Raw genomic sequence first — 23,625 nt, forward strand, 5'->3', positions numbered from 1 at the left:
GGGTACAAATATCAATGAGGCTAAAATCTGAAATATGTGTACAAGAATTATATATATTTATATAGATGAATCCCTAACATCAGTTAGATTATAATGGTAAATGGAAGGATGTGTTCTCCTTTTTAATTTCCCAGAGTTGGAATAAAATACCTTTTTTTTTTTTTTGGTTTTTTTGAGGCAGGGTCTCCCTGTAGCCCCAGCTGTCCTGGAACTCACTATGTAGACCAGGCTGGCCTTGAACTCACAGAGATCCACCTGCCTCTGCCTCCTGAGTGCTGGGATTAAAGGCGTGCACCACCACACCCGGCAAAATACCATATTTTATGGAAGAAAAATTAAGACAGGCCAAGCAGGCCCTCTTTCTATTCCAGCACTTGGGAGGCAGAGGCAAATGGATCTTTGTGATTTCCAGACCAGCTTGGTCTATCTACATAGTGAGTTTGAGGTTAGCCAGGGCTATGCAGTAAGAAACCAAACAAAAAAAGAAAAGAGAACGCTTGCTTGGCATACATAGTCTTTGGGACATCATCCTGTTCCTTCCTGTGTCCTCTCAGATCATAAGAAGGAGACTCACATGGGGGATGATATCATAAGAATTTCCAACCATTTTCAGAACCTGAGTCTTAGTTACCTGCAAAGGCATGGCTATACTTGAAAAGCACTTTCTTGGGAATCTAAAAGGTTGTACGGTTTGGGGCTAGAGAGCTGGCTCAGCAGTTAAGAATACTGGCTGCTCTTGCAGAGGAGCCAGGTTCAGTTCCCAGCACCTATATGGTTGACTAATAACCCATAACTCCAGTTCCAAGGGATCCAATGCCCTCTCTGGCCTACGAGGGTATTGCATGCATATGGTGCACTTACGTACATGCAGGCTTAACACTCATACACATAACATATACCAATAAGTAAATTAAAATAAAAAGTCCCCGGCTGGGCGTGGTGGCACACACCTTTAATCCCAGCACTTGGGAGGCAGAGGCAGGCGGATCTTTGTGAGTTTGAGGCCAGCCTGGTCTACATAGTGAGTTCCAGGACAGCTGGGGCTACAAGGAGACCCTGTCCCCCAGCTGTGCTGGAACTCACTATGTAGACCAGGCTGGCCTTGAACTCACAGAGATCTGCCTGCCTCTGCCTCCCAAGTGCTGGGATTAAAGGTGTGCGCCACCACACCTGGCACATTTTATATTTATTTTATAAAATTATACACGGGAGGTAGAAGCAGGCAGATTTCTACGAGTTCAAAGCCAGCCTGGTCTACAAAGTGAGTTTCAGGACAGCTGGAACTACAAGGAGACCCTGTCTCAAAAAGACAAAAATAAATAAATAAATAAATAAATAAATAAATAAATAAACAAATAAAAAAAATAAATAAATAAATGTCCCTTAAAAGGTTGTAGGTGTGTAAGTCTGGATTGTGTGGCATTTGAGGGGTGAGAGGGACAGAAAGGCGCAGAGACAGTAGCCTGTGCATAGCCATTGTGTTTTATTGGATCTAGTGTATTTATTTTACAAAATATATAGAAGAGCCCAAAATGCAAAGCAGTCAACAATGTCTGATGGGAGAGGGGCTCTATGGGGGCCTTTCCCTCAGGTCCTAGCTGACTGGGAAGGTGAGCTGAGTGGGACAAGCAGGTATATTAATGGGGTAGCAGCATGGCAGGGGTGCTGACAATGAGGTGGGACCTGGGTCCTAGGGTTTGGTCCCTGCCCTCTAGGTGTGCTCAGCAGTATCTCTGGGTAGACTGAATAGATGAAGAGGAGCCCCTAGGCGATCCTAGGGAATTGTAGGGGGTTGGAATAGAGCCTAAGTTGAGCAAAAATTCTAATGAATGCCTCGAATGCTGCGCCTACCTTCCTCCTTGCCTGTCCCCTAAGGCAGCCACTGGGAGGAATGACAGGATACAACTTCAGGAAAAACCCTGACTCACATCATGCCTCTAAGCCTAGAGGTCATGGCAAATGAAAATTCAAGCCATCAAAACAGGTGATGGGCAGGGAGGGTAGGATGAAACTTTGATAGATATCAGCAAGGACACCTCCTACCCATCTGGCCAGTACTCCAACCACATGAGCAAGGAGGGAGAAGGAGGAATTCCAAGGATGAACCAGACATCTGGATCCCAGGCTCTCCTAAGACACTGAGAAGTTTATGGTAAATTTATGGGACATTTCTAAGAACATAAGGCCTTCTGAAAAGTCTGGAAACTCATATTCTGATGGCCTGAGTAGCAGACTGTGGAACCTGGGAGCCATAACAGGTCTGGGCCCTCATGGCCTACCCATGCTTTGTTTTCCACTCTGGTCAACTCCTAGGACTGAACCAGGAAATATCTCTTTCTCTACTTTCTTGTCTCCCTCCCATAGGGCTCTCAAAGGCTGGGTTGAAAAAAGCCAGCCAGGGACAAGGCCAGAGCATCTTCTCTGAGAAGTGAGTTTTAGGGGAAAGTTGAATGAGATCAGGGCTAGGGGAAGCACCATAGCAGGAAACATTCTGACTAATGTCATGGTTTCTAGAGTGAGATGGGGGGGTAGGGGTGGAGAATCACTTAGGTCCTACATCAGGGGGGCCCTCAGCACTGGTGTCAGGTGAGAAGGGGGTGAGAGCTGTTGGGAGTTGGGAACACCCACCAGATATACTCTGCCCTCTCTGGTCCCTTAGCTCCAGGGATCTGGACTACTTAAATCCCAGGATCTTAAATTCCTACAGCCCCCAGGGTACAGCTAGGATAAGGACAGACCTGGGAAGAGGAGGGTGAGGTTCACCTGGACTAGGAATAGACATGGTCCCCAGGACACACTAACCCCCTCTCCCTGGGGAGCTAGATGACATTGTCAAAGAGCTGCATGGACCTCATGATGTTCTCATCCTGTGGTCATGGTGTGGAGGCAGATTGAGAGAGAGAAAAAAAAAAAGCTTGTCAGAGACAAGGAGGACACTTAATCAGAGAGGGGGACATTCAAAGGCAGAGGAGGGAGACATGTAAGGGACCTAAGGTGGGGAAGGGGTAAACTTCCCCTGGTCATGATGAAACAGGATTTGGGTGTATGGGGTGAGGTTGGGAGGAACCTTCTCCTGTTTCATTGATTTAGGCCTTGAGTCCAGATCAGGGAAATGTAAAGGGCGGGGCCTGTACCTTCTGACAAGACTCAATGAATTCCTCAATGGTCACTACTCCATCCTTATTTCTGTCCATCTTCTGCAAGAAGGTGGTCAGGCAGGGAGAACAGGAGGGCGGAGGCAGGCAGAACTGAGGTTAGTGCCTTGTTGGGTCCCAGTGTCTTTCCCTCCACTCCAGAGCCTTCCAGTCTACCCAGACCCAGGCACCTGAAAGAAGCTCTCCACATGTTCTCTTGGGGCCTCCTCCCGGAGTGCAGGGTATGTGTACTTGCCCATCATGTCATAGATAGACTTCATGATGTCAAGCATTTCCTGTTAAGCCGAGAGAGAAGATTCCTCCTAAGAGCCTCTAGCCCCCAAACTGAGGGGCCTAGGGCCAAGAGCAACTTCAGCCTCTATTGATGACACACATGTGCATGGTTTCTTCCCATATCCTTTTGCACCATCACCACCCACCACCCCACACATAGCCCTTAAGTCGCCCTGCACCTCCTTGGTGATACAGCCATCTTTGTTGAGGTCGTATAGATTGAAGGCCCAGTTCAGCCTGTCATCTATGGTTCCCCGAAGAATCACCGACAAACCAGCCACAAAGTCCTGGGAATGAAGTAGAAGAAAACCTCACCAACTCTTTCTGTTGGTTTGGCATGGAAATCCTGTCCCAGAAGCCCAAGAAAATAGGCTTGACTGGCCCTCCTCCCCCAGCTCACCTCAAAACTGACAGAGCCATCATGGTTGGTATCAAAGGCATTGAAGAGAAAAGTAGCGTAGGTGCTGGAGTCTGTTGGATGAGCGTGGGGCGTGAGCTTGGCTTTCAGGCAGGAGAGTCTTTGCTTCTCCTCTAGAACTTTCCTAAACCTCCCATCACCTTGTAGTCCCAGCCCTCCAGAACCCTCTTTCCCACCTCAGCCCGGGGATGGATAGCTCCTGCCCCTTGGGTTTTCTCCTCACCTCCTTGAGGAAAGAACTGGGAGTAAATCTGCTTGAAGTTCTCCTCGTTAACAACTCCACTGGGGCATTCCTGGAAGGGGACAACCAGACTGAGCAGAGACAAAAGCCCCATTTCCTTTCCATTCACTACCGTATGTCATGAGGTTCCCAGAAAAGGAAAACCTCACCTTTGAGGGACTCACCACATGACGATAGGTAGTGTACAAAAAACAAAATAAAACAAAACAAAACATGAAACTAAACCCTCACAGGCTTAGCCTCTATCTGTTCTGAACCTCTGGCTACAAACTGGGTCTGCTGCCCCACCTCACTCCTCAAAGCATTGCAGGTCAGCTAGGCTTTTCCACTTCAGCCCTTCACTATGTAGCCCTGGCTGACCTGGAACTCTTTATGTAGACCAAGCTGGCTTTGGACCCCTAGAGATCCACCTGCTGTGATGAAAGGCAAGAACACCCCCCTACCCTGACCCCCGCAGCTTTCACTCACATTCTTGAAGCCTCGGTACAGGACCTGCAACTCCTTGCGCGTGAACTTGGTTTGCTCCTGCAGTTGCTCCAGACCCTCAGGCCGGTGACACACCGTGGACAGTTCAAACTCATCCTCCACACTGTCTGCGGGAGTAGTGGGGTACAGCTTTGCCTCAGGCCAGGCCCCTGAGACCATTTGACCAATCTTCAAAATCGCCCACCCACACACCCTTCTCCCTGTCCCATCTTCTACAACGGAGGCCACCCTGCCGTTTCACTGGACTCCGAGCTGAGGACGTGGAGGCAAAGAGAGAAGACGCTGATCAGCTTCGAGGTCTATCAGGGCCAAGGCTATGCCTGGCTCCAGAGCCAGAGGTCCGGATTCAGCACTGGCTCCTGGGCTTTTGATACCTGGTTGGAAGGAAAAGCCCCAGCCACATCTTCTTCCGGGTAAGGGAATAGTCTGAGAAGCAATGGGGCCCGTGCCTTGGGGTCAGCACTAGGGGGCCTTACTTGACCAATTCAGATCTGCTCAGCTCCAGACTTGCAGAGTCCACATCCTGCTCAATCCCAGCCAAGTCCCGCCCATCCCAGCCATGCCCAGCCATGCTCCACCCAGCTCCAGCCAATTGGCATCCAGTCTCCAATCCTAACTCCACTCTCAGTCCCGCCCCAGATCCCAACATCCCGCCCCCCAGGCAAGTACCCCACCCTCCACCCTGCCCCAACCAGGAGAGTAAGTCACCTGGGTCCAGCGGGCGGGGTCTGTGGGGGCGGAGGGAGGCAGGGGCGGCTAATGCTGAAGGGAGCGAACTGTCACCGAGAAAGCGGAAGACCAGGCCAACTGCAGACACCCCGCTCACACTCAGTAAATCTCACAGACTTGCATGTTTCAATGCACACACCCCAGGCCACAGCAAAAGCACATACAATGAGCACAGACAGCCATGAAATGGATTGCTCACCTTGCATACACGCCCTTTTTCCAAATTTACTCCCAGTAGTGGCACCCACTGGCATACTTTACATGCTCAAATAAGCTACAAACTTTACAGCTTGTCAAATTCAGTATGCTTTTATGAGATGGGCAAGGCCCAACTGAGGAAACAGACCTAGAGACAAAATGAGGTCACTCAACTGGAGGCCACTGAATTGGGGACTAGGCAGGGAAGAAAACCCAAGTCTCTTGGCATCTGGAGGAAGGTGGGCTTCACCCTCTACACCTGCTATCAGCCAATCAGGGCACAGGTGACAAACAGTTCAAGGTCCACAAAGAAATAGGGTGGCCTCAGAGTCACAGACTATAACTAGCTAAGCCACATAGCCCCATAGTCTGAGGCCCCTTGGCTACCTGATTATATAGGCTCAGGCATCAGGCCTGACACACTAGCCCTGGTCTAGCATTTTGCAGCTCAGGGACACTCAGAGGTACTCATGATCTGCCCCTACTTACTGGCTCAGGCCAGCACAGTAGCCACAACCCTCATTTCAGATGCATTCAGTTCCTACCCCACCACCCATCTCTCTCTCTCTCTCTCTCTCTCTCTCTCTCTCTCTCTCTCTCCCTCTTTCACACACACTCACACACCCACACACACACACACACACACACACACACACACACACAGGCCCACCCCAGAAGCATAGGAGAGGCACTTGCTTTCACTGACTGAGGGCAGGGCTTGGGGACCGCAGCACGGCAGCAGCTTGAGGAAACGCTGCTTCAGGGCTTTTTTAGTGGGCCCTGGAGGGTGGCCTGGGAAGAGAGAAGATCCCAGGAAGGCACATTAACTCCACTGTCCCTCTGTTCCCTCGTTCCCTGTCCTCTCCCGCATCAGTCACAAATCAACTCTGGGTGGAACAGGGATAGAAGATGAGTTGGGGAAGGGAGGGGTATGAATAGGTAGGATAGCTAGAGGCAGGTTACCTACCAGGTCTCACAGGCATAGAAAGTCGGCAGGGGCCAGGCTTGGGCACTTTGTATAAATGGGACAAAGTGAGGTGGCCTCAATGTCTGCTAACTCAGGTAATCTAAGGGATTGCTTGTGCAATCCTAATCTCTCTCTCTCTCTCTCTCTCTCTCTCTCTCTCTCTCTCTCTCACACACTACCTACACACACACACACACACACACACACACACACACACACATACACAAACAGGTATGGTATATAGTGACAATTAGAATAGCTAATGATGATAGATGCCAGTAACACTGATGGCCTAGTAACCATGCTCCAAAACATACATATAAACATACATTTTCACCCAATACTCTAACAAACACAAACATGACCAAAGTAAAACATGATCACACATATAGAGGCCCATATAGGCGAGCTCATGCACAGCAAGATTAAACATAAAAATATACTAGAACCCTGGGACATCATAACACTGTGTTAAGGATATCAAGACATATACCAAAGTTATTAAGACATATCCATGTCATATTGTGACCTAGGTCCCTGTGATGGTTCATTGTTAATTTGATTTAGAATCACCTAGGAGACACACCACCTCTGGGCATTTAACTGAGCAGAGAAGACCCACCCTGAAGATGGGTGGCACTATCCTATGGGCTGGAGCCCCAGACTGAATGTAAAGGAAAAAAGGAGAGAGTGAGTTGAGCACCAGCATTCCTCTTTCTCTGCTTCCTGTGAATGATTAAAGCAACTCTCTCTCCTATGCCTTCCTGTCATGCTGAATGGTACCTACAAACTGTGAGCCAAAATAAACCCTTACATTGTTTTAGTCAAGTATTCTGTCACAACAAAAAGAAAATACCAAGAACTGGTACCCACAAAAGAGGTGTTGTTACTGTCATAAACCAACTGACTATGTTGTTTGTAGGCCTGTGCAACTAGTTTATGAGAGGAATATGGAGAGTTTTGAGCCTTGGGCTAGAGAAGGCCTACAATGCTGTAAGCAGAACTTAGTGGGTCATTCTGGAGAGACCGTGGAAGACAGGACTGCCAACAGAAATGCAGATGGGGCTCAGTGGAAGGGTGCTGCCCTCAGAGGCCACTATGTGACACTGTGAAGGTGAAGCCTAAGCTGCAGTGGAGACCCCAGGATGCTGGAGATGCCAGGACTATGGGATAGTCACCAAGGAACGCAGCAGGCACTACTAGAGGCTATGTGTGCTATGTGACTGAATAAGGGGGGGTGTGTGGCTAGCCATGGTTTATTGGTGCCTAGATGATGTCACCAGGAAGTCCCTAATGCCAAACATGGAACTGCAGGATTTGGTGTTTGCCCTGTGGGCTTTGGTCTTGCTTTGGTCCAGTCTTTCTCTGCCATGCCCATTCCTCCCTTTTAGAATAGGAATGTTTACTCTGTATCATCGTACATTGGAGTTATGTAACTCCTTTGTATTTTCCTGGGGCTCACAGTTAAGAGATTGCTTTGAGTCTCAAAAGAGACATTGGACTTGGGAATTGTGAATAATTTTAGAAGTGTTAAGATTTTGGAGAATCATGGGCCATGGAGATGGTTCAGTGAGTAAAAGCATTAGCCACATAAGCTTGATGACACGTTTGATTCCCAGTACCCTCAAAAGATGCTGGATGTGGTGGGGCACATCTGTAATCCCAGCACTCCTGTGGTGAGGTGGGAGGCAGAGCTAGAATAGCCTGAAGCTCCCTGGCCCTCTAACCTGCAACATACAGCACAATGGCAGAAACAAAAGATGCTTTGCCTCAATGGAAGGCAAGAACAGACTTCTGAAGATTGTCCTCTGACCTGCACATACTCACAATGGTATGCACACCTGTATACATACACACATCTTTCAAAACATTTTTTTTTTCTTTTTGAGACAGGGTCTCCCTGTAGCCCCAGCTGTCCTGGAACTCACTATGTAGACCAGGCTGGCCTTGAACTCACAGAGATCCGTCTGCCTCTGCCTCCCTAGTGCTGGGATTAAAGGCGTGTGCCACCACGCCTGGCTCAAAACATTTTTTTTTAAATGGGGTGTCTCTTACAGATGAACTAAATGCATTTTTTTTTATGTGTATGAGTGTATTGCCTGCATGTATGTGAGTGCACCCGTGTCGTGCAATACCACGGAGGTCAGGAGAGGGCTTCAGATTCCCCTGGAACTGGAGTTAAGGGCAGTTCGTAGCCACCATATGGGTGCTGGGAATCGAACCCGGGTCCTCTGCAAGAGCAGTCAGTGCTCTTAACTGCTGAGCCATCTCTCCAGCCCCTAAAAATATTTTATTGGCTGGGTATGGTGGCGCACGCCTTTAATCCCAACACTTGGGAGGCAGAGGCAGGTGGATCTTTGTGAGTTCGAGGCCAGCCTGGTCTACATAGTGAATTCCAGGCCAGCTGGGGCTATAAGGAGACCCTGTTTCAAAAAAGGCAAAAATATAAGAGAAAAAATTTATTTATTAATTTATTTTATGTGTATGCGTGTATTGCCTGCATGTAGGTAAGTGCACCCATGTCATACAGTGCCCACGGAGGACAGAAGAGGTGGTCAGATCCCCTGGAACTGGAGTTACAGACAGTTGTTAGCTGCCTGTGGGTGCTGGGATTCGAACCTAGGTCTTCTGCAAGAACCATCAGTTTTTTGTTTTTTGTTTTTTTGTCTTTTTGAAGCAGGGTCTCCCTGTAGCCCCAGCTGTCCTGGAACTCACTATGTAGACCAGGCTGGCCTTTAACTCACAGAGATCCGCCTGCCTCTGCCTCCTAAGTGCTGGGACTACAGGCGGGCACGGCCATGCCCCGCTAATGAACCATCAGTATTCTTAACCACTGAGCCATCTCTCCAGCCCCTACTAAATGCACTTTTTTTAAAAATCGTTTTGAGGGCTGGAGAGATGGCTCAGCAGTTAAGAGCACTGGCTGTTCTTGCAGAGGACCCAGGTTCAATTCACAACACCTACATGGAGGGTACAAACCATCTTGAACTCCAGTTCTGACCTCTGCAGTATCGCACCAATGGAGCTAGAACTGACCTGGAAGCTACCTCTCCTGAAGGCTAGCTCTCATAGCTTTGGAGAGCACTATACAAGCTGGTAAGGGAGAACATCAATGGATGGCCCAACCCCAGCTTCAAGGCCTAAAAACCACATCAATGACCAGCACAGCAAGCAACATTGGAGCAGTAGTGGCACTATTATCTTGGGGGCAATCAACACTACCTAACTGGACTTAAAGCCCACTCAATGGGAGGAAAATCATGCGTGGTACTGTAAACCTAGTCAAACACACATAGCTGGAGAGATCATAGATCTTAGAGAAAACACTAAGGATGTCACATCTGTAGACAAATGTAATTTCTTACTATGTGCAAAACATGAATCCTTAAATTTACAGACAAGTATCCCACTCACCACCCATCAAAAAGAAGCTTGTCAACAGACAGGATTATTACAGAGTTCCACAACTGGTCACAGTTGTAAAGATTATAAATTGCCCAAGCCTAAGTGGCACATATACGACACAACCTCTATACCTAAGGCTCAAAGAACATAGAACAAGGGATGAGGAGAACACTAATGCATCTTTCAGTTCTCATCAATGAAGCTCCCTCATGCAACCAGGAATACAAAAGGTCACAAATGGCTAAAATGTAAATAATAAGAGTCTACAGAGTGTGGGTCAATGGACAGGACTCCTATATTAAAATCCACTCACCCAGGGCCCAGGACCATTGTGGAAGAGGGGGCAGAAAGATTGTAAGAGCCAGGGAGGAGATGCATGACCATATGGCTCCTGGGACCCTTCTCATAGGAACCTACAGCAATGGTGTCAGCATGCACAAGACCCATGCAAACTCGAGCAGACAAAAACCCAGCACAGAACTGTGGAAATGGACAGCAGACCCCAATCTTAGTCAAAGAATTACTGGCAGCTGATTACTGCTGGGTGAGGAAGAGCTGATCTTAAAGGGAGGGACCCTAGATAGTCTGACTAGACCTCAGTGGATGAACTTGCACACTGATGGACATCTGGGCACACTAACTTGACATGATAGACCTTAACTCAAATGACAGAATATGTGAATTCCAGTGGGGGGGGCTATGGAAGGGGGCCAAATGGGGAAGGGGATATAAAGATGATTAAGATGTTCTGTATGAAATACACAAAAATTCAATAAAAAGACCCTGTCTTACAAAACCAAAACAGAGACTGGGCATGGTGGCACATGCCTTTAATCCCAGCACTTGGGAGGCAGAGGCAGGCAGATGTGAGTTCTCTGAGTTCAAGGTCAGCCTGGTCTACATAGTGAGTTCCAGGATAGCTGGGGGCTACAGGGAGACCCTGTCTCAAAAAGACCAAAAAAAAAACAAAAAACAAAAAAAAAAACCCAAAACAGAAACAAAAGTCTTGGAAATGAACATTTTGGTATACTGTGGGGCTATCCAAGGTCCACTGATTATGTTCTTATTTAAAGTGTCCTTCAGCTGTAACTGCACCCCCAGGGGACCTTTAGAACTATTGTATATGTCTCTAGGCTGTGCTCACCTCCTGATTACCAGGCCTGAGCCCACTAGACCTAGTATATTGACTAAGTTGGCCTCAGTCCCTTCCTAGAGTGGCCCAAGATCCTTTAATTGCACTATTCCCCATACTCGCCCTCCATGCCACACTCCTCCACCCAAGCCAGGCTCTAGGCCTTGCCCCAAGGAGGTGACTGTGTAAGGTTACAGCCTCTTCCCCTTCAACCTTCTTCCCATCTCTCCCATCCCACCCCACCCCAAGAGCTACTGAAGGTAGGAGGGAGGCAGTGGGCCAGGTAGGGATCAATAGTGGTCTGGCCTCTGGCCCAGGCTTCCATTAGCCTGGACTCTGGTTTCCCGAAGCCGGATTATACCCAGGGCTTCCTAAGGTGTTGTCAATCACCCAAGTGGTGGATAGCTCTCCTGCCCCTCCCACCTTCCCTGCTCCCCAGCCTGTCTCCTTTCAAGGTGGTAAGACAAAAGGGGTGCTTTTAGCCTCAGTGATGCTGGGGTTTTCTAGATGGTCCTCTCTACCACAGCCTAAAGGGGAAGGTGAGTTAGAGGCAAATGACTTCATCTGGGAGAGAAGCTCAGCCCAGCTTCCTCAGTTCTAAGCCTAATTCACTTTTCCTACCACAGTAACTGCAGCAGAGGATGGAGTGTGCTCTTACTAAACCCTAGAACTTCTTCTGTCTCCAGCTTCTTTAATATCTTTCCAGTTTTCCAAGGTGTCCATCCTACAACCACCCCTCCCCGGTCCCCTGCCTGTCGTGATTCTTGCCTATCTCTAGTGGCCCTGAGAGACAGCATGCCACAGAGAGAGAATGTGCCATGGAGGTTCTTGCTGCAAAGAGGAGGGGGAAACCAAAATTCTGTGTGGGCAGGTTTTCCTTTATGGATCTCCAATACTATTCTACTAACTTTGGGGTGGGACAGGAAATGTTGAAGCCAGGCTATTCCTCCCTCACCTCAGAGGAGCTGGGGAGGCAAATGGAAAGTACATACCATGATCTGACCCACTCCTCACTCCCAGCCTGAACACAGTATAAATGTCTCAGTCACAATGTTCCCATTCCTGTGACCACAGAACCCACTCCCACCTTAAGCCTTGGGTATGGAGCTATATATCCTCAGGGAGCATCAGTAACAGCTATACATTCAACCTGATATCCAAAGAGGTTTATCCACACATTCCATCCAGCTTGAGCAGAGTCATATCCATCATCTCAAAAAACCACACATCCTGTCACTCTGACACATGCAATCGCATCTCTGTTACATATACAGGCTTACATGGTTACCCTTTGTCCTCTCACACATGAACACATAGTCACATCTCATGTCTCACAGAGTTCACAACCTGTAAAAACTATATCCATGAGCATGAAGACCTGGAGTCACATCTTCAGAGCCACTATTGGGCTCTAGCTCCAAAGGGACTTATTCTGGCATCATCTTATGATCCCTAGAACCTCCCTTTTTGACTCCCTTCCCTATCTCCAGATTGCTCCTGGTATATCCCAGCTTTCCCTCATTCATCTCCATACCCCTGCCCTTTCATACTGCCCCCTTCACCACTTCCCAAGACCCCATGTCTTCCATATTGCCTCCTCTCCTCTTTCAGACCCAACTCCTTAAAGACTCCCTTTTTATCTTTCCTAGATCCTGTTCCCAGGATACACTTCTTGCTCCTCCTAGATGCCCCTCACACACCTGCTCACCCTTGCCCCCAGGGATGAAGATGGTACAACCCCTGCCCGAACACTTCAGGATAGCCGGCCCTCTAGCCAGCAGTTCAGAGATGCCTGGATACCTGGGTTACCTTCCAAGGAGACAGGCTCAAAGAGGCCAAACTGTTCCAGGACCTTGACAAACAGAACGAGGACCACAAGCACAGCAACCATCTCCAGCCCTTCCATGTTCATGGTAGTGCCAGGGCATGGCCCCCCACCTTGCTGATGCTCAGACACACAACTGCTACTCCACACTACCTTCCCCTCAGACTCCCCTGCCTGAGTAGGACCGCCCTGCAGTCTCCCTCCCTCTCTGGGTCTCCTCCCTCCCCTTTCCTGCCTCAGCCCCACACTTCTCCTAGCCACAGCTTCCGCCTTTTCTTCTTCTTCAGGTCACCTCAGCCTTTGGATGGCACTTCCTTAGGATCTTTTAATTTGAAGGAGATGAGCTACAGCAGAGAGACAGTGGCTTGCTCCAGTCCCTGTGTTTACATGTGATTGTGCACCTGTGACAAAGACGTGTTGGGGAGTATGACTGATGTGTGGACTGTGTGTCTATGAAATGGGATACACATGTAAATGTGTTTTCTGTGTGTGTGTGTGTGTGTGTGTGTGTGTGTGTTTTGGGAAGCTTGAGGGCTGTGGGTCTAAAGTTGAGGAGGCTTGGATGTATTGTATATTTGGGAGGATGGGTCTATGGTTGTATAATTGTATTGACATAGAATTGTGTGAGAACATAGAAAGAGAAGACAAGTGACCTCTCAGAAGGGCACTATCAACATCGATCGTGGTTGCCATGGAGACTGTGAGGTGGGAAGCACTCTCGTCCCACAGGCCACAGACAGTGAAACTGAGGCCCAAGGGAGGTAAGATTAGGTCTGACAGTCCAGGCAGGAAAAAGGGAACTCACCCCCATGACCGTCTAAGGAAGGGAACTTACTGAGACTGTCTGCCTTTGGAATTGAGCGATCTAAAGCTCCTAGAGTAAGGTGGGTAGGGACTCATGCTAGAAATGCCAAAGCCTGGGCCCTCCTTGGGGAGAAAAGGGTAGGAGGGAAACATGAACTCACTATGGCACCTCACCATCCCCCACCCCCTGAAGCATCCTGAGATCTTCCCTTTCCCTGTTCTTGCATGGTGGGAGGTGGGGGACAGAGAGTGGGGATGGGGAGGTCTTTAGAGCCTGTAAATCACAGGATTAGGTTATTATTAGATAATAACTCCATTACCCAGGAGCATTTACTATTCACTAGATGATGTACTATGTGCTTGAAGATGTTATCGAATAGAGCTTTCTCAATAAGTCTACCATGGCACATTATTACCCCCAGAAGACCAGTTGTGGTGAAGCTGAGAGAGGTAAAGCAAACCTCCATTCGTGCCTTGGTTTTAACCCTGTCTGGCCCTGAGTCTATGACTAACACTGGCTCCCTTCTTAGAAAACTTGCATTTTTGAGCTGGGTGTGGTGGCACACATCTTTAATCCCAGTACTTGGGAGGCAGAGGCAGGCAGATCTCTGTGAGTTTGAGGCCAGCCTGGTCTTCAAAGTGAGTTCCAGGCCAGCTGGGGCTACAGGGAGTCCCTGTCTCAAAAAGACTAAAAAAAAGAAAGAAAGAAAACTTGCATTTTTAGGAGACCAGGTTCAGGACTGGAACTCACAGGAGCTCCCTCTTTACAGGAAGAATGTCTCTCAGCCCTTTGTGGAGTGGGGGGCTAGTCCCCTCTGTCTCCAGTTGAACGTTCACTAGTCTGCAGTTCTGCACAGCCACCACTGGGGGTCAGTCATCTACCTCACACACAATCTTACCCCTTTTCTCTCTCTTAGCCCCTAGAAAAGACTGGAGTGGAAGAAGCCCTTGCCTGTTGTGGCCTCAGTCCTCTGCTGCCCAACTCCCCTGTGATAGTGAGAAGGCAATCAATTCAGAGGTTGATTGCAGTTTCTCTTCCCTCACACATGAAACCAGTAAATATCACCTCATGACTAAATGCCACTCCTGGCATAATACCCTTCTACCCTCATCAAGAGGTCCTTTTGTTTCAGCCTGTTTCAACTGTCCCACAAGCACACTGAATTCATTCCTACCTCTCTGAGGATGAACTCCTGCTAACCTCTCCATCTGGGATGCCTTTTCCCTCCCTTATAGTTCTCACCTGTCCTTTGCTAAATATTTTATTTATTTATTTATTATTTATTTATTTATTTATTTATTTATTTATTTAGGTCTTTTTGAAACAATGTCTTCCTGTAGCCCCAGCTGACCTGGAACTTGCTATGTAGACCAGGCTAGCCTCAAACTCACAAAGATCCGCCTGTCTCTGACTCCCAAGTGCTGGAATTAAGAGCATGTGCCACCATACCCAGCTTTATCTATTATTTTTATTTTATATGTATGAGTGCATTGCCTGCATGTATGTAAGTGCACACATGTCATGCAATGCCCACAGAGGTCAAAAGAGGGCACCAGATCCCTGGAACTGGAGTTACAGGTGGTTGTTAGTCACCATGTGGATACTGGGAACTGACCCCAAGTACTCTACAAGAGAAGCCAATGCTCTTAACTGCTGAGCCATCTCTCCAGCTCCCCACTCACCTGTCCTTTAGAGGCAGCTTAATTCCCTTTCCTTCAGAGCCTTCAGCCCTCAGCTACCAACCAGTTACCTGTGTGCTATCAAATTCCTGTTGAGCTGGGCTGTGGTGGCATATGTTTGTAATTTCAGTACTTGGGAGGTGGAAGCAGGATGATTAGGAATTCAAGACCAGCCTTGGCTATATAGGGAATTTGAGGCCAGTCTGGGCTACATAAAATCCTATCTCAAAAAAACAGACAAAAACTAACCTAAGAGCAGGCATGATGGCACATACCTATGATCCCAATACTTGGGAGAGTGAGGTGAGGCAGGAGGATCAGTTCAGTCCAGGCCAGCATGGGCCACATAAGGAGACCCTGTCTCAAAAAATGACCTATAAAATTAAGAACCAGGCTGATACCTGTGGAACAAAGGTCAATCAGACACAAGTCTAGGTCTCACTGGGTTGGGGAGACAGCCCTCACTGAGAGAACTATGGCGATCATTCAAAAATTTTTGTTGTATGCCTGTGATATGATAGGAACTGTTCTAGGCAGGGCATTAACTGAGCTATAGCAAAAGCTTTGTAATTGGGAAGCCAGGGTAAACTTGGAAAGGGTAACTTTGATGTGGTTTTGTGGTATTGAGAATCAAACCCAGGGCCCTACCACTGAGCTACATTCCTAGCTTTTGGATTTTTTAGCTATATCCCCAACCCAGGGTCCTACTTTGTGACTCAGGCTGGCCTAGATCCTCCTGCCTTCACTTCCAAGGCAGAATTACAGGCACCACTGGCTCCAACTTCAAGTTGGTTCTTAAAAAATGGTTCAGATCTGGTCATGGTGGCACATCCCCGTAATCCTAAACTCAGGAGGCAGAGGCAGTTGGATCTTAGAGTTCAAAGCCAGCCTGGTCTACATAGCAAGTTTCAGGCCAACAGGGTGGTATAGTGAGTCCCTGTCTTTAAAAAAAAAAAAAAAAAGTACACTCAATTAAGAATCTACCTGTTAAACACAGGGATCAGTATTTATTGAACCCACTGGATACCTAATATGCATTACCTCATGTCACAGTCATGATAAACTGGAGAGGAATTGAGGCTCATAAAGTGATTTTTCCCAAAAAAGTAGTTAAGATGCTGGTAAAGAATGACTTTGCCCAGTATCTATGTCTGTCAGATCTCTCAGCCTGTTTCTCCAATTGGGTATGGGGTATTAAGGAACAGATTATGCTTGAGAGCTAAGGATGATTAAATTTAAAAGGTTGGATTCTGTGAATGCCAAGCAGACTATCTGGATTGAAAGAGGCACTATCATTCAGATTAAAACAAAACAAAACAAAAGCACACCATAGCAACACCTCCCCACTTTCTGCTGCTGCTGCTGCTACTGCTGCTGCACAGATGGACACACTGACAAACTTGCAGCCAGTTGTCCTGTCCATGAGCCTTCCTGTTCCTTGACCCAGCTTCACAGTGACCCCTGGTTCTGAATCAACCAGGCCTCTCATGGAAGGGTCTATAGCAAATTAGAGAGCAAGCTGTTCTTCAGGCTCTCCCTTCCCCCTACTCAAAGACTTCTCAAGTCTTAGGGCCTTATGAGAAACTGACCTAGATTTGACTTCCCTGTTCCACCGCTTTAGCTCTTCACCAGTTTTTGCAGTGCTGGGGATCAAAGTCCAGGTCTTGCACTTGCTAGGCAGGCACACACTGCCTGTGAACTACATCCTCATTTCCAGATAAAATCTATTATTCTATTGCTGATGTGTTTTTTTTTTTTTTCCTCCTGTCATTTTGTTTTATGAGCTAGGGTCTCACTCTGTAGCCCTGACTGGCTTGGTATGTACTCTAGGTTAGCCTCAAACTCATGGCAATCCTCAGCCTCCCAAGTGTTGGGAGTATAAACAAGAGCCATGACACCCAACTTGGTTTTTTGCTTGTTTATTTTAAGACAAGATCTTGTTATGTAGCCCTGGCTGGCTTGGTACTTAATATGCAACCCAGTATGATCTCAGACTCACAGCAATCTTCTAGCCTCACCCTCGTGACTGCTAGGATTACAGGTATGTTTGGCTATACTGGCTATAAAAATATTTGTTTTGGTCATGGGGATTGAACCTAGGGGTTTGCACATGCTAGGTTAGCACTCTACTACTGAGCTACACACCCAGCCCTGGAGTGAAATTTTAATGGAAGCACTTTAGGCAGTAAGAACTCTAGGCAAAACCATTAGGGCATTAGGTTAGCCCTTTGCAGATCTTTCACATCTCACCCAGAGATACTGCTATCATCCAGTCATTGACTTTCCACAATTCAAATCTGGAAAAAACTGCCTTGTAGATGAGCCCACTATATGCCATTTTCTCCCCGACTGTTGCTCAGTGAAGACCCCAAAGTTTTTCTCTCAGTCCCCCAGACCATTTCATCCCCAGCTAATCAAAATGACACTGTAGCCCCCAGCTGTATCAGGTGATTAATGACCTCCCTAGGCGTTGGGGCTATTTTTGGTCCTGGAAGTCATGCTTATAGTGATTGAGAGCTTGGCCCTGCCTGGCTCTAGCCATCTGTCACTGGAGACAGGCCCAAGCAGGGGGCTTGAGGGGATGCATGCCCCCCAGGAGACTTCTAAGCATTGTTCTGGTTCAGCCCTATCTCTCCTACGTCTGGGTCAGGGGTACATGGCAAGAAGCGGGCACAGGCCACAGGCCTTCACTATAGAGGCAGAAAACTACAGATCCTAGACTTTCATGTAGTCAGGTTGCTTCAGTCTCTTTGAAGTCAGATGGGGGAGGAATTCTGGGTTCTGTAAGCCTGACCCAGGCCACCCTAAGGAAACCTAAGTGGAGGTATGCACAAATTTCAGTAGCACCATATGAAATCTATAGTCTACACATCATAAATCCCACAAATTTCATGTCAAGGTACAACTTCATGAAAGCAATTACTGACTCAATGATTCAGGATCCCCCAACCCAACTCTAAATCATGTAACTAGGGATATGAGACCCCTGGATGCACAGCCTCAGAGATGCACAGCTTAGTTAAGCACAATCCCATTCACATAAACTCCCAGTGACAAAGCAGTGACATACAATCCTTATGCCACACAATTCTATCCATTTTGTCACGCATGAACTCAATAGCCGAGTTCAAACTGTTCTAGTTCCATCTAGGGCTTTTTTTTCTTTTAGGCAGATAGGTCATCTGAAGCACACACACATCCCAACCTAGGCAATGCAATAAAGGGTCGTACCTTTTCCTAGCTCAGCTGGAAGCTTCCTCCTTTCAACCCTGTGCCCTGCTCCTTACCTGAGTCTACCCTTCAATGAATCCCTACCCTCCACCACTGTGGGGGACCACAATGCCCCTCTCCTTTCTCGAAGAATTCTCTTTTCTTTCTGCTTCTGGGGGATCCTTAGCCTCTGCTGCACTTCTGTCAGGAATCTTGCCCTCTTAGCCCTTTTATTGGAGTGCTCTTGTTCCCTCCATCTCTGAAGAGCCCTTCTTTCCACCTCTGTAAGGTCCCTTTCCTGAGCCACTCATTTTTAGAGGGGTCATGCCATTCCCTTCCCTTCCTCCTACCTGGCGACAGTGACCCAGTCACCAGCTGGTAGAGGGATCGAGCTGCCAGCCCCAATGGGCTCCGGCACCGGCGGGGGCAGCGGTTCATGGTTCGGTTCCGGCAAAGAGCTCTGTGGCCAAGCTCCGCCCCCAAGGTCCCTGGGAGAGGCGGTCTCCGCCCCCCATCGGAGTGGGAGGTGCCAGAGCGCAAGACTGGGAGGCGGAGAATTTCAGACCCTTAGCATCTTCAGCAGGTAGTGGCCTCACAAGAGCACCTTGACTCTTGTCACTGAAGCACCCTGCACCTGCACCCAAAGTTCCTAGAGACTGGGGCGTGGCCAGGGGCAGGGCGTTCTCACAGTCTTCTCTCAACAGCTTCTGGATTTCTGGTGAGGAAGACAGGTACGCACAGATTTTGAAAGAAAAGCTGGAGGACTGGATGATGAGTGACTTTAAAAATTTTAGACAAGGTCTTTCCTGGAACTTGCTACATGGCCCAGACTGGCCTCCAACTCGTGGCAATCCTGTTTCCACCTCCGGAGTGCTGGAATTACAGACGTGTACCACCATGCCCAGTTGAATCTTTTTCTTGCTCCTTTTCAACCCCTCTTCTGCCTGTCCCCTCCACCTCCCCCTCCACCTCCACCTCCACCTCCCATACTGGCAGAGTTGCTATGGAGTGAGAGGACTTGGTTGTCATGGCAACTCTCCACAATTCCCTACTTCCTGGACCAATGGGAGAAAAAGCAGGAAGGAGGGAAAAAAGGACATAATACAGGGCGGCGAAGAGGCGGCAGGGCTGTGTATTTAGTGCCGCCTCCTGGCTCCAAACCCCTTTCGGAACTATTTGTTTTTGTCTTGCAAGTCTTCTTTCCAAAAACTTGACTATAATATACTGGTTCCCAAGCAAATGCAACAAGACGTCCCTCATCCCTTGGTCTCCACCCCAACTTCTTTCCAGGACTCATTTTTATCACTTGAGACCCCAAGTAAACCCTTCCAACACCTACTAACACCTTTAAACTACTGGGAAAACAAACAGGAGCTATAATCCTATACCTTCCCCTGTTCTATGTATGTGTATTAAAATTCTACCTTTAAGAGGATAGTTACCTCCAAACTCTATCCACGTCTTATCACTTCCAACTGGCTAGCTACAATTGCCACTAGGAATTAGCTTCATGCGCAGTGCTCCTTAGCCACACGGGGGCGCTCCACACCCGGGAACGATACTTTATGGCCAAAGGGACCAGACTCAGGAGGTTCAGGTCCCATGGACTGGAGGAGCGGAGGAGGCCTGGACAATCAGGTCTTAACTCTCTGCCCACTGTGCTTTCTCGGCTTCTTGGATGCGGTCATCGCAGTCATTTTCCGCTGTGCAGTAAAGTCAAGCGGCCCCACTGGGTTAGGGTGACCCAAAGAGTTCGCGGGGGTGGGGGTGGGGTGGGGTTAGGGCTGGGATCACACTCTATCCCACCCTCTGCTGCTAATAAAGTCTTTCCCAATTCTGTTTTGACCTTGGGGCAAGACTGAGCGATGACTGTTGGGGGTGTCCAAGGTGTTCTGAGACATAACTTTAGGGTGACTTCTTCGCCAGCTAATGGATCAAGATGAAGGTTTGATAGACTCTGCCCCCACCCCAAATCCAATTGAGGAATCCTGCGGCACAGAGAAGGGAAGGGGGTGGGAGGGTGGAGTATGCTTCAGCACCGCGGACAACTCCTTTATACAACAAGCCCCTCTCTCAAAAGGAGAAATTCCTTAAGCTGTGTGTGGAGCTATCTACAAGGAAGCTGATGACCCAGATCATGATTATCATGCTGGTCAACATCTAACCCTCTTCTTATTCCCTTTGGGAGGCTGTCAGCCGATAAGGAGACAGGCAGGAATTAGAATTACCCATTTTTACAGGTAAGACATAATGGGTCCACTTTCAAACCTGACTGCTCCAAAGTACTTTCAAATAAATACAAGTACTTCAATGGTGGTTCACACCTTTAGTCTTAGCACTCAGAAGGCAGAGACAGGTAGATCTCTGTGAGATGGAAGCCATCCTGGTCTACATAGTGAGTCCAGGCCAGCTGGGGCTACAGGGAGACCCTGTATTAAAACCACAAACAAACAAACAAACAAAAAATCAACACAGGTGCTTCTCCACCCTCAGAAAGTCTCCAAATCAAATAGCATATATCAGGAAGCCAGGCATGACAGTACACACCTGTAATTCAAGCACTATGGGGACTGAGGTGGGGTACCTTGAGTCTGAGACCAGCCTGAGCTACATAGTGAGTATTATGATCAACCAAGACTATGTAATGTCATTTCATAATAAATAAATAATAAAAATTAAAAGTCAGGTAGCCCAGAAAGAAGGGTGTGATTTCACTAAAGGGGAGAACCAATTAAGGTGAGAGGTAAACACTGACTAGTGGGATATTAATAAGGGCCCTTGAACCCTTATTACTCTCAAGGACCCTGAATTGATAATGGGGAGAGACTAGAACGGATAGTGGAGCACATCTGTATCTGAAACATATGTGGGTTCTGCCTGTGTGAAGGTCTTCCTTCTGTGGGTCTTGATATTGCAACTAGGGTCTCCCCAGAGTCAGCCTCAGAGGCTTAATCTCAAGGCCTGCTTCCCAGGTCTTAACCTGACTCCAACAAGGAAGAGCAATGACCATGGTCTTCCCTCACTTCCCCAGCTCTGTTTCAGTCTCAGGAGAGAGCCTCCCTCAGCCCACCCTTGTTGGGATTCTTAGGCAGGCTGCACAATGAGACACACATGTGTATGGAAATGTTCAAAAGGTGACACAGTCATCTACACAAACACAGGAGTCTGCCTATCAAACCTGAGACTACACAAATATATAGACATACATGGTCTCACAGACCTGCTGGAAGTGGCAGTAAAGTGGTGGGGGACAGGGCACAAAGGGAGCATTACTGCACTTCCCAAGCCCAGAACTTCTGTCCCTAGCTCCAAGGGGAAGCAAGAGGCTGTTTTCTCTGAGGTTTGGGTGAAATTATGAAGGGTTTAGAAAAGAGCTGGGTAGTATTTTTTCCTGGGTAGGAGCTGATCCAGCACTAATCAAAGGCTCTCTACAGAGACCAGGTGCTGGAACCAAAGTGCTTCTGGGAAGGCAGTCTGGAAAGCTGGACACTGGGGTTCCTCTTTGGGTCTTTGGGCTATTTGCAGAAAATGAAGGTAAGTAGTGGAGTACACTGAGGACCTCATCTGCAGCAGGAAGCCAGAGAAGTGGCAAAAATAAGAAACGCCACAAACATTCAGAAAGCCTGGCTGCAAGCATCACACATGAAAATACACAGCACCAAATGCTAACACAACCCACGGCCTCCATCACAAAACACAACATACACACTTTAACGAATGCTCATCTCAGGTTCACAGTTGTAAGTTTTATAATGAGACATACCAACATAAACTGACTGCCTGGTGTATTCTGGTAATCACATGGCACTTCATACAGAATCACTCAATGCACATAGTTGAACATACAACAGAGACACATGGTCAAAACAACTTCACCAGTACAACCAGGGTCCTACACAACCTCAGACATCTGAGAGGATCATAAAATCGCACTGCCACAAGCAATCATTCACCAGAGCTGTCACCAAGCTTTGGACACATGGCAACCAGCTGTGGGAGGTGCACATATACATACACAGACATACACAAGAATGACAGGTGCTCACCCAGGTAACACCTCCCACTCCAGACACACTCCTGTCCCTATGTCACACACGCCCACATCTGCTGCCTCTCCACACCTGCCCCACTTGCTCCTACTCATCCCCCTAGGGATCCAAGACTTTGGATCTCAGCGTCCTCTGGCTTAGACCAGGCTGGAAGGTGCGTGGGACTGGGGCAGAGTTCCGGTAGGGCCAGAAAGGGTCAGAGAGGTGGGAGGGTCTAAGGGATGGAGTCCACCCACCCTCCCTTGTGAGACCCCTGTGCCACCAACTCACCAGTAAGCTGGTCGTAGGAGCCGTCCAGATCTCGGGATTCGGACAAACTCTCCTCGCGGCCCTGGCCCCGCATGGCCCCCGGCGCCCCGCTCCCGCCTGGGCCGTGGGAGGGGGCGCCGGGTGGCCGGGATGGGGCGCTCACACGGCGCCCCCTGGAGGCGGAGCGACCTGGCTGGGCCGGGAGCTAGACGTAGGGGCTGGGGCTTTTGTCTGGGACCTGCCTGGTTTAAGGCCCACCTGGGGGTCCTAGGGCAGGAGCTGGAGGCTTGGGCAGCAAGTGAGCGCAGAGCTAGAGGCAGAGTGCAGCTGAGTGCCGAGCAGAGCCAGCCGCCTCTCCACCGCCCCCTCCCCGCGGCTGTCACCGCTGCCTCCCCCCGCCACACACTTAGGCGCTGCCCGGATTGGCTCCCCCTACCTCCGCCCCCCGCCCTCTGCAGCTCGGAGGAGGCACCCAGTGAAGGGGGGAACTGGAAAGTGCCAAGAGGGAGACCAGCTCTCCAGCAACACCACCCGCTGAAACAACGGGGCTTGGGGGTGAGGGGACCAGAAAGGCCCCACAGTGAGGAAACCCCGCCCCCAATTCTCAGACACCCCAGCCCCCACCGTCAGCCTTGCCCAGTAAAGAGTCTGAGTACCCTGCTCCCTTGGTCTCCATGCCAGCCCATTTTCTCTGTTCCTGCTCCTGTTCCCAGGCAGTCGTCACCATGCTAGAAAGGGATGGGGATGTGGAGCCAAGCCTGCCTCTGGATACAGGCTCATAGCTGGCAATCAGTTTTGTCTTAT

The 23,625-nt window shown here is 48.7% G+C and overlaps 1 protein-coding gene across 4 annotated transcripts; it reads right to left on the reverse strand.

The window, feature by feature from the left end:
* Positions 1-1,466: 1,466 nt before the first annotated feature.
* On the reverse strand, positions 1,467-23,226 carry Kcnip2 (potassium voltage-gated channel interacting protein 2). 4 transcript variants are annotated; one of them, XM_008845614.2, is made up of 10 exons: positions 22,843-23,226; positions 6,197-6,292; positions 5,282-5,335; positions 4,556-4,680; positions 4,070-4,139; positions 3,829-3,899; positions 3,608-3,715; positions 3,326-3,430; positions 3,135-3,197; positions 1,467-2,867 (listed from the first exon to the last, which is right to left on the reverse strand). In XM_008845614.2, the coding sequence occupies exons 1-10, from the start codon at positions 22,913-22,915 to the stop codon at positions 2,820-2,822; spliced, it is 813 nt and encodes a 270-aa protein (XP_008843836.1). In that variant the 5' UTR covers positions 22,916-23,226; the 3' UTR covers positions 1,467-2,819. The 4 variants fall into 4 exon arrangements, with proteins under 4 accessions (XP_008843836.1, XP_008843838.1, XP_008843837.1 ...); XM_008845616.2 differs by lacking the exons at positions 5,282-5,335; positions 6,197-6,292; XM_008845615.2 differs by lacking the exons at positions 5,282-5,335; positions 6,197-6,292; positions 22,843-23,226 and adding an exon at positions 18,874-18,994.
* Between the last annotated feature and the right edge of the window lie 399 nt (positions 23,227-23,625).

The sequence above is a fragment of the Nannospalax galili genome, unplaced genomic scaffold, assembly GCF_000622305.1.
Source record: "Nannospalax galili isolate Female #2095 unplaced genomic scaffold, S.galili_v1.0 scaffold161, whole genome shotgun sequence".
Taxonomy (NCBI): domain Eukaryota; kingdom Metazoa; phylum Chordata; class Mammalia; order Rodentia; family Spalacidae; genus Nannospalax; species Nannospalax galili.

Coding starts and splice junctions, on each gene's coding strand:
- Kcnip2 (XM_008845614.2), bottom strand. CDS start 22,915: ATGCGGGGCCAGGGCCGCGAGGAGAGTTTGTCCGAATCCCGAGATCTG. Junction 3,716..3,828: donor ATGGCTCTGTCAGTTTTGAG/GTGAGCTGGGGG, acceptor CTTCATTCCCAG/GACTTTGTGGCTGGTTTGTC. Junction 2,868..3,134: donor TCATTGAGTCTTGTCAGAAG/GTACAGGCCCCG, acceptor CCATGACCACAG/GATGAGAACATCATGAGGTC.